At 41.5% G+C, this 21,153-nt stretch overlaps 1 protein-coding gene across 1 annotated transcript in view; it reads left to right on the top strand.

Moving 5' to 3' along the window:
• The first annotated feature begins 2,183 nt into the window (after nucleotides 1-2,183).
• The window catches only part of LOC139152992 (uncharacterized), an 85,854-nt gene continuing 66,884 nt past the window's right edge, over nucleotides 2,184-21,153 (top strand). Inside the window, 4 exon segments of the mRNA XM_070726521.1 lie at nucleotides 2,184-2,353; nucleotides 9,025-9,056; nucleotides 10,938-11,120; nucleotides 13,595-13,847. Coding sequence (XP_070582622.1) covers nucleotides 2,184-2,353; nucleotides 9,025-9,056; nucleotides 10,938-11,120; nucleotides 13,595-13,847 — 638 coding nt within the window.

Genomic DNA, 21,153 nt, shown 5'->3' with positions numbered 1-21,153 from the left:
TCATTACATCAATTTCAAGCATTAAGGTTCCAATTATTTATCACTGATAAATTATTGAATGCATCAAAACGGGACATATGCAAGTAATTTAATACCCACAATCTGTACAATTAACTAGTATTTATATTACGTTAAAATCTAGGGTTGGTAATATATGATGCTGCCTAAATATAAAAATATGGGGTATTTTCAGCAGTTAGCTGTTTCACGAACTTGACAACGAACATTTATGAATTTACTCTGTGGAATGTTATCGTGACTTTATGCTTGAAGTAATATCTGTTCTGCTGTCTTTCAAGAATATATACATGTGCACAAAATAAGCTAATACTTTTATGGTTCACATCAGTGGTGGGTTGTTGCCAGTTTGGACCGGTTCTTAGAACCGGTAGCAGAAATTTACTGCCGCTCACCAAACCGGTAGCAATGATCGGCAATCCACACTGCCGAACTGGTCCTCTGATTGCCACGGCTTGCAAAAAAACCCCTCTGTGCATGCACAAAAGCTTCAGCGCATGCACAGAGAATCATTTCCAAGCCTGTTGCATGATGTGATAGGGGCAAAACATGCACTTCTGTCACAAATGGTAGGAAAGGTAAGTAGAACCTACCCCGGGTTCACGTGTTCACCTGCTGAAAACACTTTCAGGAATATGTAAGTTCAAATGTTACATCTCTTAAAGTAACTGCATCTCTAGTCTATGGAGCATTTTATAAGCATCTCAGCTGGCTGCAAGAAACATTTGTCTCCCATGTTCAGGGGAATTGGATTTTTGTCTTTTTATTACAAGAGAAACATATTTCCTGAATTTAACCTGCCACAGAATAATAGATTTATAGCCTTGAATTTTTATTTTTGCTTTTACACATATCAAAAATTATCTATGCAAAATAAAGTTTAACTTATTTAATGAAGTTGAGTATCTTTATTACATAGTTTATTGTAGCAAATAGAGCTGTTCTATTCATTTTAATATCCTGACATTATAAATGTGCATTCTAAACAACAATAACATTTGTGATTTGTCTGCTTTCTGGAAATAGGATAAATATGTATACTTTATTTTCTTTTATATAATTGTACAGTTATTACAATTTGATAATAACTGTAATCCTCTGAAGGAATTAAGGCTATTTCATTGCAAAACTCACTGAGTTGCAGTTGAAGTAACAACACACATTCATTAATAATGAAGACTAGATATTTTCAAGTATATCTTCACAGTCTTTGGGATTTCTTTCTTTCTATTTTTCTGCAATGAACACTGAAATTTCTCAAAAAACTGGTGTCTCCACCTAATTTCATATTATATGCTTTTCTTCATTCCCTAATCATTATTATTAAGTCACTAATCCTCAGAATGGATGTGTGAAATATTCAGAATATCCCAATTCAATCATTCTCTGTTGTTTTGCATGTGGAGCAAAATCTTCCTTTTCAAGATGATATTAATTCTAGAGAAAATGTAACATTTAGAATAAATTATGGCTTGTCTCCGTCTTTTTCAGAATACATTTTTGCAATGTTTTGCCTTTGTGATTTTCTTTTTCTTGTAAACATTTTAAAGATATTGACATTTAGGTGAGATGGGTGGTATAGAAATTTAATAAATAAATGAATGCTTTGTACTTGTGCACATTTGCAATGCCTAAAAATGAATGAATTGAATTTACATATTTTAATCTATCTGGTTAAAAGCATATATTACTAGAAGATCAGAATGTTTTTTACAATAGATTAAACAATTGCTGACAAGAAAAATGATTCATTCCATAACATGCTATCAGATTAATATTGAAACTATCATTTTTTTAAATCAAACTTTACAAGACGTCCATCTACCATACAGAAACCGTTTCAACCCTTTCTCCTCCTTGACCTATTTTCAACATGAATAGACTTTCCTTACTGTAATTATATTCTTTAAAAAGGTTTTGTACTTTTTTTCTTATGCATCAATTCTATGGAAATAGAATATAAGTATAATTTCACTCTCCACTAATCCAATTCTTCCAGTTGGACCAACCATTTTTCCTGATTGAAGGGTGGTAGGAAGAAAAATGAGGATCTCAGTAACAGGTAATGATGCATTAATGTTTCTAATATTGACATAATAATGTATCTAACATAGCTGTTCCAGAAACAGTAGGGCTAAAGAAAAATAACAGGAACTGGGGTAGGAATGTCTCCAGTCTCCAACCTGCCCTTTGTGGGAAAGATTATAGAGAAAGCGATGGTGTTCCAGCTCCTATTTTCATTGGATGATACAGATTATCTAGACCACTTTCAATTGGGTGTCAGACCTGGCTACAGCATGGAAACTGTTTTGGTCACTGTGATGGATGATTTCTGGTGAGCCAGAGATGCAAATCATCCATCTATCTTGGTGCTACTTGACCTCTCAGCTGCTTTTGATACCATTAACCATGATATCTTTCTTCAACGACTAAGAAGTTGGGAGTGGGAGGCACTGTGATGAATGTCAAGCTTTGACAGCGTTAAGAACCCATTATCCTTCTTGTCTAAGAAATACCAATGTAGACAAGAACAGGAGAGAAAGGCAGTTATTTGGGACTCCATATCCCTGGGATTAGGAGTTCTGCAAAACTCTGAAGAAGCTTTAAATCCAGGGGAACACAACATTGTTTTGCTGTTTTATTATAAGATCCTGGGATCTCCACAAGCTCTGAAATGTCTACATTATGATTGTCTAACATTATAAATCTCCCCCCCAAAAAAGGGATAAAAGGCCCATTAAGGATCATTTAGTGACAGTAGTATGTTGCCTCACTATCCTTGAATGTTGCTTTGACTAAAGATAGATGTTGGGTTAATATGAGTAGTCCTCGACTTACAACCATTCATTTAATACCACTTGAAGTTACAACAGCACTGAAAAAAATGACTTACCTCTGTTTTTCATACTTATGATCAATGCAGCATCCACATAGTCAGATGATCATAATTCAGTTCCTTAGCAACTGGCTCACATTTATGATGTGGGGGCGGGTAAAATATTTACTGACCCCTCACATCCTGGACACAAATTGTTTCAACTCCTACCCTCAAAACGTCGCTACAGAGTACTGCACACCAAGACAACTAGACACAAGAACAGTTTTTTCCCGAACGCCATCACTCTACTAAACAAATAATTCCCTCAAAACTGTCAGACTTTCTACTAAATCTGCACTTCTATTCTACTAGTTTTTCTCATCATTCCTATCACCCTTTTCCTCCCATGTTGACTGTATGACTGTAACTTGTTGCTTATATCCGAAGATTTTTATTAATATTGCTTCTTCATTGCTTATTTGACCCCTATGACAATCATTAAGTGTTGTATCACATGATTCTTGACAAATGTATATTTTATTTTATGTATGTTGAGAGCATATGCACCAAGACAAATTCCTTGTGTGTCCAATCACACTTGGCCAATAAAAATTCTATTCTATTCTATTCTATTCTTTGCAAACTTCTGACAAGCAAAGTCAATAGGGAGGCCAGATTCACTTTAAGTTTACTAACGTAACAGTAGTTAACCTTAACTTAATGGCAGTGATTCAATTAACAGCTGTGGCAGGAAAGCATGTAAAATGGGGCAAAACTCAATTAGCAACAGTCTCCCTTAGCAAAAACAAATGGTGGGCTCAATTGTGATCATAAATTTAAGTCTACCTGTCTTTTTAAAAAGAGTTTGTGAGATCTGAAGCTTCCTATGGTGAGCTGTCCAAGGTACTGAAACTAGAGTGTCTGTCCCCTCCCCACCAGAGCCCAGACCTGCTTCATGCCTTTTCTACTCTTGATGGTAATTCTTAGCTTACTTTAGAGTTTTCAGCTGACCCAAAACAATGTGAGCCTGAGATATCGGACAATTTCGGTCAAATCATTCTTGAACAGGAACAACACCTTCAATACCTAAAAAATGTTTGTAATCTGTTCTGCGGGTGCACTGGATATTTTGAAATTACCTGTATTTGAGAACCAGAAATGTATCATATTAAGCTTTATCTCACACAGGTTTGCAGCCACAAGAAACACTGCTGCATTTTTAGATGTTTCGTTATTATTATATAAATACCTAAAGATGGTGTAGGAAGAATTCTAATTCCACTTTCAGATCTTTGTTTCATGTCATATAAAAATAAGTTACATAATAACTGTGTCTAATCCCCTCTAATGAGACCATCCAAATTTCCAGAAAGGAAATTTAAGTTATATCTACCACATCATAGTTGTCCTTAATGTTTCCAGCTACGTCTGTCAAGAAAGAATAAAAGAGAAAGAGAAAGACAAGATCAAGACAAAGAGGAGTTTTAGTAATAATTAAGCACTTACTCTGGGAGTGACAGGAAACTGACACATCCAACATCACGTTTCCTTACATGTTGGATTTTTAGTTTTAAAAATAATCTTGCAGCTATATTTAGTTGGGATTTTTCTGAGAAAATCATATTGTAAATTTTCTTTTCTTTTTTCTTTTAAAAAAGAGGGAATTTAGAAAGAAAGAGAGAGAGAGAAATATGTCAACTATGTAGCTGACATTTCGTTCAGATACGACCTCAAGTTTTAGTTGCATGTAAGGTGTAAGTTTCTCCTCGTTTTTATTTATTCGTAACAATCTTGTTGGTTGGATTAGTATGTACCTATAGTTCTTAAATGTTGTTTATATTTTGTCTATGTAGTTGATATTTTGGGGTTTGGTTTGTAGGGTTTAGTAATTGTCTTCAGGATATCTCAGTCAATGCCTTTTGCGAATTAAGCTGTAAGTTATTTTCCTTTCGTGTTGACATTGGGTGAGGTTGTTGTTCAATTTTCTTTTCTTTTTAAGACACTGAATTTATTAAAACTTTGAAAATCTATTATATAAGTTCTGCTCACCTAAAAGATAACATTTATAGCAATAGCAGTAGCATTTAGACTTAGATACCATTTCATAGTGCTTTTACAATCCTCTCTGAGCGGTTTACAGAATCAGCATATTGTCCCCAACAATCTGGATCCTCACTTTACCCATCTCGGAAGGATGGGAGGCTGAGTCAACCTTGAGCTGGTGGTGAGATTTGAACTGCTGAACTACAGGTAACAGTAAGCTGAAGTAGCCTGCACTGCTGCACTCTAACCACTGCACCTCCCTGGCTCTGTGGTAGTTACTTGATTATGTTGAAGGAAATATACCCGAATCAGAAGCCAGTAATTATCCTTGTGTATTTTAGACAGAACATTCAGAGGGGTTTGTTGAGATCTCAGAATATCCCAACAAACACAATGGAGTTTTAACACATTACAATTGTGAATTGATTAGATCAGGGCTGACAAACTCACAGCCCACCGGCCACAGGCATCACAAACTGGCCAAACCCACATGAAACTGCTGTGACAATGCGAGTGGATTAGGCAGTTGTAATCTGTCTCACTTGCAGCCTGCATCTGTATAACCAATTTAGCGCTCTCTCTCTTTTCCCTTCACCTTTCCACTTTTAGCTCACCTCCAATCTAAACCCTTCATCAATCTAGTATTGACACCCTATTCATTTGATGACGTGATCTGCACTTCACAAAAATTCCTGCTTTTCAATACAACGGGTTGGTTGGAAAAGATGCAATCATATTTGGTCATCTTAGACTAACGTCTATTTTAACACATTATCTGAAAAATTACAGTAACTGAACCCCACAATCAAACCTACTTTGCAGCACTTCCTAATCTGCAGTTCTTGTCTCTCTTTAAAATTGTTGACGTGGTGAAATAAGGGATTAATTAAAAACAAATATTTGAGTTAAAAATAGTTTAACTTGCACTAAAAAGAAGGGTTTCTTGTTTTTCAGCTGCCAGTGCCTATATATTAACATCTTTTGTAATATGAATGCCCGAATGAGTCCAATTACTGATTACTTCCTCTTTAGAACTCTGTGAATCTTTGTAGGGATGCTTTCCCTTCAAGAAATTTTGAATAAAACACTGATTTGAAGCAGCTTTCTGAAACATTTACTCTGCTCATTTTAGCAGACTGAAGACTGAAATGAAGCAATTCTGTTTCAGATTGCTCTGCTTCATGCCTTGGGAAAAGTCTAAAAGGAAGGTCTGTTTAGTGACTGCCTCAGAAGCAGAATGAGAGGAATCCTCTTTCCCAAAGTTGTGTGGTGATAGCAAATATTGGGCTTAGGCAGTCTACACCTTCTGGCCAAGGTTTCTTCACAAAATAAATGTTGTAAGGGTAAAACAAGAGGATTTCACTGTATATTCTGCTGTGAGCTCCTAAAGAGTAGAAGGGATATATATGTGTGGGATCTTCGATGTTCCCTGACCTTAGTTGTTTTCTTGCAAACATTTTTTGACCAAATTAGGCAACATCATCAGTTCTAATGAAGCAAGAGACCCTATACCATTCCAGACAACTGGCTGTCCAGTCTCTTAAAAGCTTTTCATAAAAAGTCTTTTCTTAAAATCTGTACATTATTTTAGATCAGTCTTTGAGCCAGAAAAATAGGAACTTATATTATTATATGACTTTTAGATTCTACTAAAGTTGATATTGTTTATAATATTTAAAAAGCTGAATAACAACAATAACAACAACAACAATAATAATAATAATTATTATTATTTAAAAATAAAACTTAATTCCCTTTGTGAAGGCTGACTTTTTTTGTTCCATGCAGCTGGAGGCAGAGATTTCAGAAAGCTCCCACAGGACTTGAATACAGGATATGGGTTTTTTTATAATGACTATTTAAGTCAATGTGACTGTTCATAGAAGGCATATAACTGAGTTTGCACCATCAGGAAATGCCCTATCTTCAGTTGCCATGACACTACTTCCTGAGTTACAAAAATCTTGAAGTAGTAAAGAAAAATGAATAGTAGAATAATTTGGAATATACCCAAATTATACACACAAACACACACACAAAGACATACAATAAAATAAAAAATAGTGTTTAAATTTTGGAAAAGAAAATGGATCCCCTTGGAAAGAGAAATGACTTGTGAATGAATAACTGTAAACACAGCTTGAAAGCACAACCTTTTTGTCAAAAATATAAATTACAGTTGTTGCTACCCTTCTAAAAAGCTTATTGTGCTTTACAATCAAGACCTTACAGCAGAATGGCATGTGTTAGTTTGTACCATGTCAGAAAAGGAACAGAAAGTTGGGCTGTGTCTATCAATAGGCAGCAGACACAGGCAAGAGACTGGGGACCTCTGCCATAAGGCTCCTGGAGGATGTATTAGCAATAGCAATAGCATTTAGACTTATATACCACTTCACAGTGCTTCTGCAGTCCTCTCTAAGTTTACAGAATCAGCATATTGCCCCCAACAATCTGGGTCCTCATATTACCCACCTTGGAAGGATGGAAGGCTGAGTCAATATTGAGTCAGTGGTGAGATTTGAACTGCTGAACTATAGCTAGCAGTGATTGCTATATACAAGTGGATTGCTTGCCGTGTGAGTCACTTGGTAGCAAACCTCAGCTTTGCCAGGCTATCACTTTTCTATTATTTGTTTTACAGCTGCTGAGGGTGGTTTTTTTCCCCTTTTAGTTAGGTTGCTCATAGCAGCCTCTTCTTGTCTTTTGGAATAGAATAGAATAGAATAGAATTCTTTATTGGCCAAGTTAAGGAATTTGTCATTGATGAACATGTTCTCAGTGTACATGAAAAGAAAAGATACATTTGTCAAGAATCATAAGATACAACTCTTAATGATTGTCATAGGGTTCAAATAAGCAACCAGGAAACAATATTAATATAAATCGTAAGACTACAAGCAACGAGTCTTCAGAGAGGGGTCTTCTGAGTCTTCGGAGAGGGGCGGCATACAAATTTAATAAATAATAATAATAAGTTCGAGTCATTCTGTCATAAGTGGGAGGAGATGGATGATAGCAATGATGAGAAGACAAATAGTAATAGTAATGCAGCCTTTGTTAATAATTTGACAGTGGTGAGGGAATTATTTGTTTAGCAGAGTGATGGCATTTGGGGAAAAAAACTGTTTTTGTGTCTAGTTGTTTTGGTGTGCAGTACTCTATAGCGTCATTTTGAGGGCAGCAGTTGGAACAATTTATGTCCAGGATGTGAGGGGTCACTAAATATTTTCACAGCCCTCTTTTTGACTAATGCAGTATACAGCTCCTCAATGGAAGGCAAGTTGGCAATAATGTTTTTTCTGCAGTTGTGAAGGGCCTTTCTATGTGAACCTCCTTCCACAAGGGTTGCTGGAACTTCAAGTTTAGCAGCATCTGAAAAGTTAGTTTCTCTTGAGGTGTTGATTTTGTTTCCTCAGATCAAAGATATTTGTTTCCTTGAATTTCAGAGCACCATTCAGCCCAACAAATATATCTGAGTTAAACATATTTTCAAATGACTAATTCAAATCAATGCCCCTTAATAGTTCTTTAATGTTGACTGGCTCACAAAGTTTTTCTTAGCATACCCTCCTTTTAAAGTTCTGTGAATTAACAACCATAGGAAGCAATCAAGCTTTAATACTTGAAGTAGTGGTGATTGGGAATCACTTATATTTCACTTCAAATCAAATCAAATCTGAAGAAAGCAACAATCAAATAAAAAATCACATGTTCTAACATTTGCAAGTTCTGGATCACAAGTTGCTGGACGTCAGCATGTCAAATGATACAAACTCATTAAAAGTGGACATTTATAACATCCCTAATTACATCAAAAATAGAGATTGTATGTAACCATTTGATCTAATTTTGATACAGGGCAGTAATGCACTCAAAACATTTTGTAGTGTAATAAGGCTAATCACCTTCATTAAGGGGAAAAAGTAGTAGCTTTCTTTAGGTCCTATTTATCCATCCCAACTCTAATTCAAGAATATGATTTCCTATCTGAATTTTAGAACCTGAGCCATTTTTACTCTTGGTTAATTATTTATCTCAGACTATTTTAGTTATCACCAACAATTCTTTCAAGATGCTGTGAGAATGCTCTGGTTTTCTCTGCTTCATCTTTCCTTTAAGCTGTCTTGCATTTTCTGTTAAAGGTTTACCTTTAAGCTAAATAAAAAAATTATGGGTAATGCACGGCTGACGGTTTTAGCGCCAGCCGAAATTACCTGCGGGGCCGGGAGACGCAGCCGGCAGATCTTCTAAGTCCGGACTTCCGGGTTCTCTTGAACCCGGAAATTCGGCTGTTGGCAGCACACCAGGGCGGCACGCTGCCTGTTGGGATTTGTGGGAGGTCTTGGATCGCCCTATTTAAGGACGATCTGGACAAGACCTCCCCCTTGCCTGGGCTCTGCATGCGAACAACCTGTCGCTGGTTGTTCGCTTCTTGTACTGCGCACGTGGCGGGGCCTGTTACCGGGCCTCGCCCAGGTTTGGCGAATTCGAGGCATCGGCCTCGGATTCAATTTATTATTTCTTTCTTACATTTTGGTGGCAGAGGCTTGGGTCTCTGCTTGCTTTAGCCAGGCAGGGGTTGTGCAAGGGTTTGGCTTGCCAGCCATTCGGGAGGGGAGGGATTCGACACCCCCCCGCATGACCCCCCCTCGTGTGACCCCCCCTCGCATACCCCCCTCACCATTTCACACGCACATACCCCCTTTTTACTTGGGGGAGAGTAGGGTTGCCACTCTCCATTATAGGGGGTGGGAGTTTTGCCACGTGGTGGGGATTAATTAGGCCTCGCCTGGGTCGGTGGGCCTTCTGGGAGCGGAGGCCTAGGCCTCTGCTTCTTTCATGGGGCCAAGGGACAGGGGTTTTTCTAAGGGGGGTTTTATTTTATTTTATCTTGTTTTCATCTTCTTTGGAATAGGATCTGATTTTAGTATTTTCCTTTGATCCGGGATAGAGACATAACATCATAGAGCTGAGACCTCATGGTCCATCTGGTCTGCCCTTCTACTATTTCCTGTATTTTAATTTACAATGGATATATGTTATCCCGGGCATGTTTAAATTCGTTGCTGGTTTTTGCCAACCACGTCTGCTAGAAGTTTGTTCCAAGGATCTATTACTCTTTTAGTGAACACATTTTCCCATGTTGCCTTTGTTTTCTCCCCCAACTGACTGCTGATAGGGTCCCCCCCTTTTTTCTTGTGTTCACTTTCCTATTACAAACACTTGAACCCTGTTTACTCCTTCACATATGTAAATGTTTTTTTCATGTCCCCCCTTTGGCTGCTGTCTTCTAGACTATACAGATTGGGTTCATTCAGTCTTTCCTGATACGTTTATATTTAGGTCCTTCCACCATTCTGGTGCCCATCTTCGGACCCTTTCCATTTTATCATATTTTGTGGTGAGGTCCCCTGAACTGAACACAGTACTCCAACAGTGGTCTCACCAGCGCTCTATATAAGGGGATCACATTCTCCCTCTTCCTGCTTGTTATATCTCTAGCATGCAGCCAAGCGTCCTACTTGCTTTTCCTACCGCCCGACCACACTGCTCACCCATTTTGGTGAGGGGCTAGGGGCCCCCCCCTTTCCCCCCCACTGGGTGGGTGTGGTTACGGGCCCTTGGGGGCTTGGTAAAGCCAACCCTTTAAGGGTTTCGGCTATGATCGTCAGGGTAGGCCCCCAGTGTTTCTACAAGGATTTTTAGGTTTGGGGTTTTTGGCTAACTTAGCTTTCTCGACAGGGTTAGTCAGGGTTTTTTCCCCCTTCAGGGGCCTCCACGCCCTCCCCTCTGGGTGGCCGGGAGGTTTTGGGCCTTTTTGGGCCTACCTTTTTGTATATTCTGATTTTCGTTTTCAAGGCTCCCATAGGCTTGGCCCCCAGGAGGAGCCTCTTCACAGGGTTCCCTGGGTCCTCACCCTCGGAGGGCCAGGGCCCCCACGGGGAGAGCCAGGGGGGAGGTAGCCCTCCCCCCTCTGGATCGCTCCCTCCATACAACCAGGCTGCTTTTGGGCCCCAGCCAATCATATCTGCTCAATCCTTTTTTCCCCTTTTAGATCGCCTGGACTGCATGGATGCCCGCTGGGAAGCCGCCTTTGGGGCACGTGGCGGATGCAGGCCCTCAGCGGCGTTGGGGGCCCCTCCAAGCACCAAAGAAGTCCAGGATCCGGCTCTGGACCAGAGCGGCCCTGCGTCAAGGCAGCCCAATGCGACGGCCGGGGCCCCATTGGATGGCAGGGGTGAGTCAGTTGCTTATGCACTCACACCAATTTTACAGGGGTTACCCACCTTCACCCCCCCGGTGGGGCCAGCTGGTCTGACCCCCCCTTTGGGGCCCAGAAAGCAACAGGGTGCTCCCAAGTTGGGGCACTACTGTCCAACCAGCGTGGTCCCGACCGGGGCACCATTGGTGTGCACGGTTACATCAGCAAGGGGGGAGCCAGGACGGTGGTTCCCCTACACAAGGGGAACCCAGTCGGCTCCGGCAGTAGTGGGGGGGTCGGTGGCTGTGCCGAGTGTTGCCCCCCTTACGGCCGCTTTTTCTGCAGCGGGGATAGCCAGTAACAGCGTGGCCACCGCATCTGACCCCATGGCGTCGGCCATGGGGGTGGCCCCCTTCTTGGCCTTCCATCCACTCCCCTAGGGTATTATCTCCACCCCTCGATCAGGGATATGCTATGGCGAGGTGAATATATGGACCTCTATACACTGTTGAATAGGGAAGTGCCCAAGATGGAGGGGGACGAGGAGGCCCACATGAGTGGACCACAAAGGTTAGGTCCGAGGGTTTCAGGTCCTGGCTTTACGCCTTCCTGACCTATGCCTCCATAATAGTCAGAATGCCTGGCAACATTGGTTGAGGCATTCCGATTGAGGGTGGCCTATGATCCTACCCTGCTTGGGATGGGAGGCGCCCGACCTATGTTTCCAGGCGACCCGGCGGAGCGGGACTGGACAACGGACCGATAGCAGTCATCTCCTAGCCGGCTGCACCCCGCATTGTGGCGGGGCTGGGTGTTCGAGCCGCCCAAATTTGTTTTGAGTTCGGTGCAAGGGCTCTTGTGGACGCTCCTCCTGTAAATTTTGGCACGCTTGTGCGGTGTGTGAGGGCTCCCACGCCACACACATGTGTACACCCCCCAATTGGATAGGAACAGAGATAGGACTAAATAGGCCATTCCCGCAGCTAATGGGTCCCAGCCCGGTCAAACTTGGCCATTTGACCAGGCGCCTGCAGGGATATCGCCCGCCTGAGCGGGTGGACACTAGCCCTCAGGGTTTTAAGGATGGTTTTCGGATTCCTATCAGGGTACGGGAAGGCTTTTCTTTCTGAAAACCTTCGCTCCATTGGGGGAAATGAGGAACTAGGTAGGTGAGGATTCCAGCGCCAGGGTAGGCAGAAGGGCCATCATCCAGTGTTCTTTTTGGGTGTAGAACTAGGTTCTTCCACGCAATCTTGTAGACTGCCGGAGGAGAAGTTAGGAAGATGTGGCTCAGATTTGAGGAGGTGTCGGGCCTTACGAAGGTAACCTTCAAACAACTCCAGGAGCTTACAGGGCTGCTTAATTTCGCATGCCGGGTAATGGCTCCCGGTAGGGCGTTTTTATGCAGACTGTATTCTTTACTGCAGGGACTGAGCTCGCCCCATCGTCATGTGCGGCTCAACACTGGGTCCAGGGAAGACTTGCAAGTTGCAGACATTCATGGCCTGTTTTTTAATGTGGCTTCCTTCTGGCGGCAAGATTTGCTTTTCCAAGCAGACTTGCAATTGCACCCCGGCGTCTTGGACCCCTTGGCTTCGGGGTGATGCCAGGAGATAGGTGGTGCTAGTCATCTGGCCAGCCAACTGGGGGTAAGGAGTTTGGGGACTTTGGACTAGTAAGGGCTACGGGCAGGTTTGGCCCATACCAATTGACCAGTTGTTGGAGCACGGTGTGCTGTTACACCACCGTGGTCTGAGTTTTCAGATGATCAAGGGTAGGTTAGCGGGCCTGGCGTTCATCGCCAAGGCTCAGGGGTTCTCTGACACCTGTAGTGATTTCCGAGTCGGATGGAGGATGGAGGGATGGGCCTGGGAATGGCCGCCTTGGGCGGCCGACACCCAACAACCTTTGTCCATAGTGCAGCCAACCGTGGGTCAGGCTGTGTACTTCGCAAAGCAAAGCCAGCCTTTTTCACGCGACAGCTATAATGCTTTTCTTTGGGGCAGTCAGAATAAGTGAGGTTGGCCACCTCGATTAGGGACGCCACCTTGCGCATGCTCCAGGGGAGCGATGTGCTTCCGCAGGACATAGGGGTATCCATCCGCCTGCGCCAATCCAAACGGACTAGCACGGTTGCGGCATAGTATCAGGTTAGCCCCAACGGTCGACTAGGCAGTATGCCCAGTAGCTGCTTCGGCCGCCTTCCGCGCCACTGTGGTGAAGGCTCTAGATTTCTTTTGTCATGATATTGGGCCCCCGGGGCCCCCGTTTACTAGCTATCAGTTCTGGGCATTCACGTCACGTGCCCCAGAACAAATCGGTGCGGATCCTTCCTGGTTTGGCGCACACTCTTTTTGTATTGGTACCGCAGCTGCGGCTGCAACGGCTAGTTTGGCGGATCACCACATCATGACCATCGGCCACTGGAGGGCTGCGGCCTTCTGTCTTATTTGAGGCCCCCCCTAGGGTCCCCGTTATTGGCTGTTTTAATTGTCTGTTTTGTCTTTCAGCTGTATCTGGTTCCCTGCCCATGGCGTGGCTCCATGGCCACAGTTTGTTTTTGGGCCGAATGTTTTGCTGCGACGCGACTAGCGGATTGCAACTGTCTCTGGGCTGGAAGATGGATGTCGCCTGGAGGGGTTGCAGGGGCCTGCGCTTGGTGGGCTCCTCCCCCGTGTTTTGGCCGGTGTCGTCCGAGGAGCCCCCGAGTGTTGGTATCCACCTCGGGGGCAATGACCTTGTTTTTCTGGTGGCTTGGCACAAGTATCCAAGCCCGTGATGACTTGGGGCCATCGCTGCTGCGTATCCAGACACACGTTGTGTGGTTTGGATTTCCCCCAGATTGGCTGGGGGACGCTGTATTCCCTACAGCTGGGAACAGGGCTAGGTTAAGGGTCACCCTAGGCCGCCGGGAAGGTTGTAGGGAGTTTGGGAGGGGTGTAGTTAAACATCCCTTACTAAATTTTGGGAGCCCCGGCTCTACCGGGCCGACGGCGTTCACCTCTCAGATGGGGGGAATGCCATTTTCCTGTCGGACCTGCAGAGGTGCCTCCAGGAATTACTTTAGGAGGCTGGGTGGGGGTCGGGGGGCCAAGATTGAGATCTGACCCCCCTCCGTGGCAGGTTAGGGGCGGAAATGGGCAATTAGAAGCAACTGCGCATGCTCCTTTCGGGCATTCTTAAAGGGTGATGGACCGCCTCTCTCCAGGAACTAGAGGTTGAAACAACGTCAGGGATTGGAGAGAGGATGTCCATGGGAATCACCGGATCCAATTCCCACGGGGATTGGAGGGTGGACTCCTCCCACACGACGAAGGGGCGTTGCCTGGACCCAGGTGAAGATGGTACCTTCACCTGGGTCAGCAGGGAGTTTTTGCCCAATGTTGCCAAGGAATGTTATGGTAGGAATTTCCGCCCCGTTAGTTTTGGCCTCTGCAGGTCCTTAGTTCGTTCTGAATTTAAATATTGAAATTGGCGTATGCAAATTTATTTAAATTTATTTAAATTTATGTTAATTCAATAAATGACCCATTTTTAATCGACAACATGTCTCAGCGTCATTACTCGGCTTCCGGGGGTAATATCACATTCTGAGTCTCAGAGGGGTTCTGAAAGATCGGAAGCTTTTGTTAGCAAATTGAAAGCAACATTGTGCAGCAAGCTCTGCCATTTTGGTACAGACATGTAACTTCACAACATAGAGAAGGCTTGAAATTTTTGATGCAGCTGTACAATGTTGCTTTCATTGCCCTCATTGATCCCCTTCCCTTCCAAAACTATGGTATGGGGACCAAGATTGTTGGGGGCAATATACTGACTGTAAACCACTTAGAGAGGACTGTAAAACGCTGTGAAGCAGTATGTAGTGTGAGTCTAAGTGCTATTGCTATGGGTATGTGTTTGTGTGTGTGTGTGTGTGTGTGTGTGTGTGTGTGTGTATGTATGTATGTATGTATGTATGTATGTATACATGTATATGTATATAATATACTATGTATATGTGTGTATTATACACAGACACCCACACTTGGCCAATAAAGAATTCTATTCTATTCTATTCCATTCCATTCCACTCCACTCCACTCTACTCTACTCCATTCTATTCTACCCTACTCTACTCTACTCTATTCTGTTCTAGAATGATTTCTTGACATGAGAGAAGAGGAGAGAAATTTGTTATTGAAGGGATTTATAGAGCTTTTTGGGGCTTGTAGAACACTTATAAAATTGATAGAATCTATTTATCACCATTGGGTAGCATAAGTCCTAAAAGAGCCAAAACATACAGATAGTCCTCAATTTATGACCACAATTGAGCCCTGAGTTTCTATTGTTAAGAGAGACATTTGTTCAGTGAGATTTGTCCCATTTTTCTATCTTTCTTGCCATAGCTGTTAAGTGAGCCTCCGCAGTTGATAAGTTGGTAGTAATGCAGTTGTTAATTGAACTTGGTTTCCCCATTTGCAAACTGGTCAGAAGTTTGCAAAAGGTGATCACATGACCCTGGGAAGTTGCAACCATCATAACTATGAACATGTTGTCAACCATCATGACCGTGGGGATGCTGCAATGGTGGTAAGTGTGAAAAATGATCATAAGTCACATTTTCAGTTCTGTTGTAATGTTGGTTACAGAATGAACTGTTGTAAGTCTAGGATTACCTGTAATTCAAAACCTTGCTTTTCCAAATTCTTCCCAAAGCCCATCCTCACCAAAAAAATGTGATGTGGAACCATGTACTGTGACCGTTCAATTCCAATCTACTCGACACCACTCCCAGCAAACACTGGATACACATTTTCATTACCAAAGGATTCCAAATTTTCATTCTCCACATTCTGAAAAATTGGAAGGATTCAATACAAAATCCCAGTTCTTAATTCTCTGTATCTTGCACATTTCTATCGAAGATCAAAAAAATACACTTGGGTGGAAATTTCACAATTCTCACATTTTTCTCACACAGTCTTTCTTTGAATTTATTTCTGCATTTTATTCAGAATTTGGCCAGTCTTTATTTCTAGTTGTTTTTAGAACTAATTAAGCAGCAACTGTGTTAAGACTTGGAATAAATTTATGTTCCACAGTATTTGTCAGTAAGTGGAGGAGAAAGGAGGGGGCGGAGTAATTTTAACACAAAAAATGATTTAGTTTCAGAGGTTTTGATCAAATTAAGGGAAGAATCAAATTAGCTGCCAACTGGCTGATGAATTACAGGGAAGAAGGTGCTGTGCTTGCACCAACTGCTCTTTACATGCAAATGCTACAGAGAGGAAATAGGAGAGCCGTGCATAATCCTTAACAGCTGGAAATCAGTATTTTTATTTTTGTTCTGTTTTGTGACTGTTATGCTTTCTTCCCCTCCTACCTTGCTCCAGGAAACCAGCTAGAATGTTGTTTGTAAGTGAGTGTTATGTCTCAGTTTAGTCACCCTCCTACAGAAAGGCAGTCTGCCTGTTTGTCTGGCTGCCTACTGTGAAGCAGTAATTGAGGGTGGAGAAGTTATCTTAGACAACTAACAAAAATCTTTACAGATGACACCCTCTACATATTCCTGTTTCTCCTTCCCACATGTTTGATGTGCATAGGCACACACACACACACACATACACACAAAGATCCATTTCTGTTACTTTTTTGTTGCAATTTCAATGGGCATAGGTTTAATTTCTCATTGGCTTCATCAGGTCAGCTTTGGCATCCCTAAGGTCATTCTATGTCCAGATTGTGACATATATAAAGTAGGTTCAGAAGTCCATTCCACCCCATTCCATTTCCAGCTTAATCAATGATTTTGGTTAAACACTCACATGCCCACCAATTACTTTTTTTAATCAGAAAGCACTTTTTGTTTTTGCATTGATGCTGCTCTAAGATATTACCGTTTCTAATGAAATACATTTTAACCCCCAATAATTTACCCTTAGATTATCTATGGTTGACCTATCCAGATTCCTAAGAGGTCAGTAAGGGGCGAGTACAAGTGCACTAGAGTGCCTTCCGTCCCCTGTCCTATTGCTCTCCTATATCTCCTATACCTTTCTTCTATTCCTATATCTCTTCTTTTATTCTTTCATTGATATGTTTTATTCCTATAACTTCTCTTCTATTCTTTCTTAGATATATTTTACTATGAGTATCTCCTCTATAACCTTCACCATATATTTTACTATGTGTGTGTGTGTGTATATATATATATATATACATGTCAATCCTTCTAATAATTATGATTTTAGAATTTTATATTTGGAAATCAGCCTTAAACAAAACACTTCATAAAAAATCTCCATGTCATTCCTTCTAATAACTATGATTACACCAACCAATCAGATCACTGAAACATTATCACCCAATCTATTTGCTACATTCAAAACAAATCTCCACCCCCACACTATATACTAGGAAGAAATGTCAGTTGCTAACATTCCATTTACAACAACACAAAGATTGGAACCTCAGCCTGAAGATGGTGAATGTGATTTCGCCGAAACGTCGCATAGACATGCAAAACATTACACAGGGCAAAACCCGAACTCAGAACAATCTACATATATATATATATATATATGATGCAGCTTTACAATGCAGAAGCTTCCCAGATCGAATCCCAGTAAAGAAAGGGTGTGGCTAGCTGATGAGGCCTAATAAGGCCGAAATGGATCTATACTAGTCTCCCTTAATTTTAAAATTCCAGCTAAAAAACATTTAACACACACACACACACACACACACATATATATATATATATATATTTTTTTTTTTTCTTAAGTCGGATCACCCTGGTATATTTAAGGAACGTCACAGCTCCTTTTTGCCTCTAGGCCCAACCCAGGACCACTACAAGGCAGTTAATATATTTATAGCCGACAACTATATTCTGTATGTGTTAAAATGTTTTCAGCTGGAATTTTAAAATTAAGGGAGACTAGGATGGTCCCATTTTGGCCTTATTAGGCCTCATCAGCTAGCCACACCCCTTTCTTTTACTGGGATTCGATCTGGTGAACTCTGCATTGTAAAGCAGAGAACTAGCAGTTAGAGCTATTCGATCTGAATCCTTCCAGCTCTGTACCAGGGAGGGGCTATATGTTTTTCTTAAGTCGGATCACCCTGGTATATTTAAGGAACGTCACAGCTCCTTTTTGCCTCTAGGCCCAACCCAGGACCACTACAAGGCAGTTAATATATTTATAGCCGACAACTATATTCTGTATGTGTTAAAATGTTTTCAGCTGGAATTTTAAAATTAAGGGAGACTAGGATGGTCCCATTTCGGCCTTATTAGGCCTCATCAGCTAGCCACACCCCTTTCTTTTACTGGGATTCGATCTGGTGAACTCTGCATTGTAAAGCAGAGAACTAGCAGTTAGAGCTATTTGATCTGAATCCTTCCAGCTCTGTACCAGGGAGGGGCTATATGTTTTTCTTAAGTCGGATCACCCTGGTATATTTAAGGAACGTCACAGCTCCTTTTTGCCTCTAGGCCCAACCCAGGACCACTACAAGGCAGTTAATATATTTATAGCCGACAACTATATTCTGTATGTGTTAAAATGTTTTCAGCTGGAATTTTAAAATTAAGGGAGACTAGGATGGTCCCATTTCGGCCTTATTAGGCCTCATCAGCTAGCCACACCCCTTTCTTTTACTGGGATTCAATCTGGTGAACTCTGCATTGTAAAGCAGAGAACTAGCAGTTAGAGCTATTCGATCTGAATCCTTCCAGCTCTGTACCAGGGAGGGGCTATATGTTTTTCTTAAGTCGGATCACCCTGGTATATTTAAGGAACGTCACAGCTCCTTTTTGCCTCTAGGCCCAACCCAGGACCACTACAAGGCAGTTAATATATTTATAGCCGACAACTATATTCTGTATGTGTTAAAATGTTTTCAGCTGGAATTTTAAAATTAAGGGAGACTAGGATGGTCCCATTTCGGCCTTATTAGGCCTCATCAGCTAGCCACACCCCTTTCTTTTACTGGGATTCGATCTGGTGAACTCTGCATTGTAAAGCAGAGAACTAGCAGTTAGAGCTATTCGATCTGAATCCTTCCAGCTCTGTACCAGGGAGGGGCTATATGTTTTTCTTAAGTCGGATCACCCTGGTATATTTATATATATATATATATATATATATATATATATATATATATATATATATATATATATACACACCCACCCACTAAAACCCTCATTGTGTATTAGACAAAATAAATAAATAAATAAAATAAAAATGTATTTGGGATGTGGTTTGTGGCAAGAGCTACATAAAAGTAATTCAACAAAAAAGAAAAAGGCATAAAGGCAAAACATAAGCCAAAACAGCATACTAATTGAGTTTTGACCTGAATTCAGCTATGAGACATGAGAATATCACATTGTTTAAAAACACTGACTGCCTCTACGGCCCTTGAAAATCTCTCATTTTTTTTCCTTTTTACTCTGTAATCCCTTTATTTGGAGTAGAGTTGGCTGCCTGGATGAAGCAGAGTATTTACTAGCTGAATGTCCTTCCTAATGACTATGAGGAGTTTGCAGCAGATATTTTCTCTTTGTGTCCTGAGACAGAAACATATACAGTGCCTGGGATTAAACTATCAAACTTTTGAGTGGGAGACAAGTGTCTTTATCTCTAAACCATTGCATCACTCTTGAAAATCTCTCATTTTAAAAACTCCTAAATTGCTGAGGCCCTACCTTCATCAGTTTAGCAATATGTCTATACTAAATGATATCTGGTGAAATCAGAGGAAGTTTGCCACACATCTGCCACAGAACCTGATAAGTATTTCCTAATTTATCAACAAGATGGCACTTTCCCCTTACTTTGGTACAAAATGTACTTTTCTGCCCTTCATGATTCATACATTTGGGAAAAAAAAATATGACTGAGGCTCATTTTAGTGAGTAATCACCGATGGCGAACAGCTCTACGATCAGGAAATACTTGGTGCTCCCTGAACTGGGCTGTTCACTTACAGATGTTTTACTACCCATCTAGGTAATGTCAAGAGTGTGAGTGACACCATAAAAAATTGCTAAAATGTTTAAGGACAAGACTATGAAATGTTGAAAATGTCAGCATATACCAGGATTCTTTTAGCATATGTGGTGGACATGTACAGAAGCAAAAATTCTTTGGATTGAAAAAACGATTAAACAAAGTTAGAATTAAAACCAAGAGACCAAAACTGAATGCAGTATTCCAAGTGTGGCTTTACCAATGCATTATAAAGTGAGAATATTTGGGGCTGGGGTGAGTGTTATGTCTGGAATATTCTGTTGCCTGGCAAAAGTTAAAGTTATGCAGTTGTTAAGCAAAATAGAGTGTATGCAATAGAAGTTGTTCACCTGTTTCCTATTGGCTGCTGTGGCTTGGCGCCAAAATTGTATCGCTGTCAAGCATCTCCTGTTGCCGGGCTGGAAAGTATAAATAGAGAGAGCCACCGGTGTTACACGCTCTTCTCTAACTCGCGTATGGGCTGTCACTGTATCTGCGTCTAGTTAGATTCCTATTGAAATAAAGAATACAAAATAGCTACCGCGTTCGAAGTTATTTTAGTGAGGTTTATTTGAAGGACCATCTTTTGCCAGTTACATCTGTGACCAGAACAGGGAAGCAAGGGATATTACAGGTCCATTTTAAGAAGGTTCACACAGTGGGACCAAGGAGAAAAGCCTCCTCCACAATAGCTCCTCCTTCTGCAATTTTATCCTCGAGGAAATAAAGTTGGCCACAAGGTTTAACATGCTTTGAAAAGCCCGGGGAATCTCAAGGTGATATAGAGACCATGAAATGGTTTGTTTGTTATCACCAGGAGGTCAGGGTCTATTGGGTTTTGCATGGGAGTTTTATTTCTGTAAACTGCCCAGAATCACCATCAGTGTGTTGTGCAATCACATAAATATAATCCAGAGATCTTCAAACTTGGCAACTTTAAGACTTGTGGACTTCAACTCCCAGAATTCTCCAGTCTGGCTAGAGAATTCTGGGAGTTGAAGTCTACATGTATTAAAGTTGCCAAGTTTGGGGACTCCTGTCAATCAATAAAATAAATTCTTAATAAA

This window comes from Erythrolamprus reginae, chromosome 1, assembly GCF_031021105.1.
Source record: "Erythrolamprus reginae isolate rEryReg1 chromosome 1, rEryReg1.hap1, whole genome shotgun sequence".
Classification (NCBI taxonomy): Eukaryota; Metazoa; Chordata; class Lepidosauria; order Squamata; family Dipsadidae; genus Erythrolamprus; species Erythrolamprus reginae.
Note: the sequence above shows the minus strand (reverse complement) of the source record. Positions and strands in the feature narration are given on the sequence as shown.